Genomic DNA, 4,584 nt, shown 5'->3' with positions numbered 1-4,584 from the left:
TACAAGACGCATTTTCCAAGGGCGCTTTTCTTTACCAATCCTCAAGCAGCTCTGATTTTTAAGGTAGCTTCGCTTTCGTCCCACTCCCCACCCCTTCTCGCACTTCTCTTCTGGTGTGGGGGGAGGGAGTGGGCTGGTACTCCCCCCTATGATCTCTGACCCTGGCTTTGCTGCGGACCCCTCACATCTGCTCCCTGCTCAACTTCTCCGCCCTCCTTTCTTCCTCCCGCACCGTCTTCTTTCTATTTGATTCCTGGGAGTTCTTCCCCCTCCTGGAAGCCTCTGGACCCTCATGGAGGCAGGCAGTGCGGATGATGGGCTGGGCAGAACGAGCGCCTAGCTCACACCCGGGAGCCGGGCCCTGACGTCACCACACCCTGCCTGTCAATCAGCCGCGGGCGCGCTGCTGGAGGCAGCCTGTGCAGCCCAAGACAAGTCTCACTCGCCTAGCACAGCTACAAAGCCCCGGAGCTCTCTACTAGCCCGCCTGGCAGCCTGCTGCAGCAGCTGCGCAGGGAGCGCAGCCCGGCACCCCACCAAGGCACCCATGACCAGTGATCTGCTGAAGGCCTGATTGCCCAGGTGAGCGACCGGCCTCTGGGAGGGGGTGGTGGTGGAAGGGGGCTTGCAGTGGTTGGGGGAGTGGAGGAGTGAAGGCAAGCCTCAGGACGGGGTTCTTCCCTGAAGCCGGAGAAACGGGGCCAAGCTTGACTCCTCACCCTGGACCCACACGCGCGAGCACACATACCCAATTTCCCCGTCCCCAAACGTCTTCCCTAGGGTCGGTGTGTGGAGCGCGAAAACTTCAATTTTCAGCACCGTGGACAGCGGCGCTGCTGCCCAGTGGAGGGGACTGCCCATCTGAGCCAGTCACTTTCCACGGCTGTCAGTCCTTGCTCGGGGTCCTGGGGTGCGTGTACAAACATAAGCACACTTATAGGACCACCCTGAGCAAGTGTGTGCGTACACGACCTCTGTGCACGTCTGCGCAAAAACTCTGAGTCGGTGCGCTTGGTTCGCACTCAACAGGTCTTTGAGGTTCACTCTGAACCGCTGCTTGAGCGCTCTGCACCACGGGGTTGCTGGGAGCCTCCAGAAGGAGGATTCATCCAGGGGCAGTGCGCTCGGGGAAGTTCTCTGGCAACCTGAGGGGCACCTCTGATGCCTGCTCTCCCTCTCTTTGCAGGGTGCAGCACCTGGCCGCGATGAACGCCAGCACCGCCTCGCTCAATGAGTCCCAGGTGGTGGCGGTGGCGGCCGAGGGAGCCGCCGCTGCTGCTGCTGCGGCCACCGCCGCTGGGGCCCCGGACGCCGGGGAATGGGGTCCGCCCGCGGCAGCCGCGGCGCTGGGAGGAGGTGCTGGAGCTAACGCGTCGCTGGAGCTGTCTTCGCAGCTGCAGTCAGGACCGTCGGGACTGCTGCTGTCCGCAGTGAATCCCTGGGACGTGCTGCTGTGCGTTTCGGGAACAGTGATCGCAGGCGAGAACGCGCTGGTAGTGGCACTCATCGCGTCCACCCCGGCCCTGCGCACTCCTATGTTCGTGCTGGTGGGCAGCCTGGCCACTGCCGACCTGCTGGCCGGCTGCGGCCTCATCCTGCACTTCGTGTTCCAGTACTTGGTGCCCTCGGAGACTGTGAGCCTGCTTACCGTGGGCTTCCTCGTTGCCTCCTTCGCCGCCTCGGTGAGCAGCCTGCTAGCCATTACGGTGGACCGATATCTATCACTATACAACGCGCTCACCTATTACTCGCGCCGGACCCTGTTGGGCGTGCACCTTCTGCTTGCAGCCACCTGGACGGTGTCCCTAGGCCTTGGGCTCTTGCCGGTTCTCGGCTGGAACTGCCTGGGCGAGCGGGCTACCTGCAGTGTGGTGCGTCCGCTGACGCGCAGCCACGTGGCGCTACTCTCAGCAGCCTTCTTTGCGGTCTTCGGGATCATGCTGCACCTGTACGTGCGCATCTGCCAGGTGGTGTGGCGCCACGCTCACCAGATCGCGCTGCAGCAGCACTGCCTTGCGCCACCCCACCTCGCGGCCACCAGAAAGGGCGTGGGTACACTGGCCGTGGTGCTGGGCACTTTCGGGGTCAGCTGGCTCCCCTTCGCCATCTATTGCGTGGTGGGCAGCCAAGAGGATCCAGCCATCTACACCTATGCCACTCTGTTGCCCGCCACCTACAACTCCATGATCAATCCCATCATCTATGCCTTCCGCAACCAGGAGATCCAGCGTGCCCTGTGGCTCCTGTTCTGTGGCTGTTTCCAGTCCAATGTGCCCTTCCGCTCCAGGTCCCCCAGCGAGGTCTGAAGGGCTAATCCGCGTCTCCTCTTGCCAGCACCAGACACACTCAACCAAACAGCCTTTGGGGAGTCTCTCCTTGCCAGCTGATGAACTCTGAGATCCCGGCAGTGTGAACCTGAATTTGGTAGGAAAAGAGGAAATTAACTCCAGTGCAACAAACTCACAGGGACAAAGAGGCTTGTTGGCACTTTACATATACAGTGTATACATGTGTACATATATATACAAATATTTGTATCCTCTGGAGGTGTTGGCAATATAGCGCTTCCTGGTCTGTGTGCAAAATTAACACGAAGATGTGATTGTGTACTCAAACTGTACATCACATTTGTCAAGTGAAGACATTCCAATACTGCTTAATTATAGCACTTTATTTTAGCTGCTGAACTGCCGAAACAGTGTTGCCATTTTCAGGGCGGGAAAAGCGAGCAAATGGCATATTTTTTTGAAGTATGTGATAGAATATTTTGCTGCCATTGGGTCAACAAATGACAACATATTTTGTACACAAATAAACATATTATAAAAACATAATTTGCAATATGTGGCTGACTGCAGAATTGCTGGTGAGATGAGCTGTGAGTGCATTTGCTTTAAAGGTTTATTATGTAACATCTGCCTCCTGAGACCATCTTAATGTAAAAAAATATCATATGCAGTATTGCTACATTGTGCATACATTTTCACTGAGCTATCTAATTTGGATGATTGCAGTGGGTGGGAAGGGAATACACACTCATGTAATTGTTCTCAAAGGGTTTGAAAGGGTGATTAGTGCTACCAGTACCAGCTCATTCACTCCTTTGGCTTCTGGGCCTGAAAGAGCAGCTCCCAAGGGTGTCTGGAACCATTCCTTCCAATTACCACAGGTGCACTTGTGATTCCTGCAACCAGTACCTTCCAGTTGGAGCTGATCCAGGATTGACTCAGTACCTGACTGCCAGTCAGATCTTGTAGCAAAATGCAGTCTCCTAAACCCTTCCAAAACAGGAGTCCAAGGCGCATGTATTTCCCTTCTATCTTTACGGACTAAAAGAGGGCATGTCTGGCAGCCCTTTTCATCTTCATCACAGGATCTTATGGTCCTCAAACACTGAATATTCCCACTCAGCCAACGAGTGTGCATCAGGTTCCCCTTCCTCCCTGTCTGACAGAGGGATGTGGAGATAGATAAGACAGCTCATCTAGGCAGGCACCCAGCCCCTTTGCAGAAATTGGCACATAAACCAGAGTAATCACTGTTCTTAGGTTTTAGGGAAATATATGCAAGTAAATTCTCTCACATATTTCATAAATACTTTTTTTTCATTTTAAAACAGATTTTATTTTATTTGAAAGGCAGAGTTACAGAGAAAAGGGATGAAAGAGATATTTCATTCTCTGGTTCATTCCCCAAATGGTTGTAACAGTCAGAGCTGAGCCGATCCCAAGCCATGAACCTCTTCTGGGTCCCCCATGTGGATGCAGGTGCTCAAGAACTTGGGCCATCTTCCACTGCTTTACCAGATCATAAGCAGAGAGCTAGATGGATCAGCAGTAGTGGGCTGATCCACTGGGACACAAATTGGCACCCATGTTGGAGCCCTGTGTCTCAGGCAGAGGCTTAGCCCACTATGCTATGATTCTGGGCCCCAGAATATTTATTGAGTACCCTACACATTCTAGACACAGTGCCAAGGCTGACTGTATCATGCTCATGTTATTGCATTCTAGTAGGGAAGATGATCTACATGCAAATAAACATACAGTGTCATGCTGGGGCAAATGCTGATAAGGAAAAGAAAGTGGGGTGAAGGGTAGCAGGGTAGTTAAGGCAAGTGTCATGAAGAGACAACATGTCAAAGAATATCCCGGTGAACAGGAGTGTAACACAGCGGAGAATGTGAGGGAAACAGATTAAGGGAGCAGCAAGAGCAAATCTTTCCAGGTGGGAGCAAGCCTGGTGAGTTTAAGGAGAAGCGAGAAGGTCAGTGCAGCTGAGGAGAGTGAGCAAAGGAAAGACGAGGCCTAGAATTTACTAAAAGAGGAAATTGGGATGGATAGTTTCAAACTTTGTGGCCACTGTAGGAACTAGACTTTTACTCTGAGGGATGTGGAAGTACATGATGGGATTTGCACTTTAAAGATGCATCTTTACTGTCCTATTTAAAAGTATTTCCAAGATGGACACAACAGAAGCAAGAAATCAGATCCATAACCACTATCCTCATGAGAAATGGCAGTGGCAGTGGTGGGGCTGGAGAAAAGGGCAAAGCCAGATATTTGGTCAAACCTTCTGGGTGTT

The 4,584-nt window shown here is 53.2% G+C and overlaps 1 protein-coding gene across 1 annotated transcript; it reads left to right on the top strand.

Annotated features, from left to right (window-relative positions):
* Positions 1-1,120: 1,120 nt before the first annotated feature.
* On the top strand, positions 1,121-2,829 carry LOC121167127 (G-protein coupled receptor 6). The gene has a single exon (XM_040996512.1). The coding sequence runs from the start codon at positions 1,206-1,208 to the stop codon at positions 2,304-2,306; it is 1,101 nt and encodes a 366-aa protein (XP_040852446.1). The 5' UTR covers positions 1,121-1,205; the 3' UTR covers positions 2,307-2,829.
* Positions 2,830-4,584: the final 1,755 nt, after the last annotated feature.

This window comes from Ochotona curzoniae, unplaced genomic scaffold (assembly GCF_017591425.1).
Source record: "Ochotona curzoniae isolate NIBS_2020 unplaced genomic scaffold, NIBS_Ocur_1.0 patch336, whole genome shotgun sequence".
Taxonomy (NCBI): Eukaryota; Metazoa; Chordata; class Mammalia; order Lagomorpha; family Ochotonidae; genus Ochotona; species Ochotona curzoniae.
Note: the sequence above shows the minus strand (reverse complement) of the source record. Positions and strands in the feature narration are given on the sequence as shown.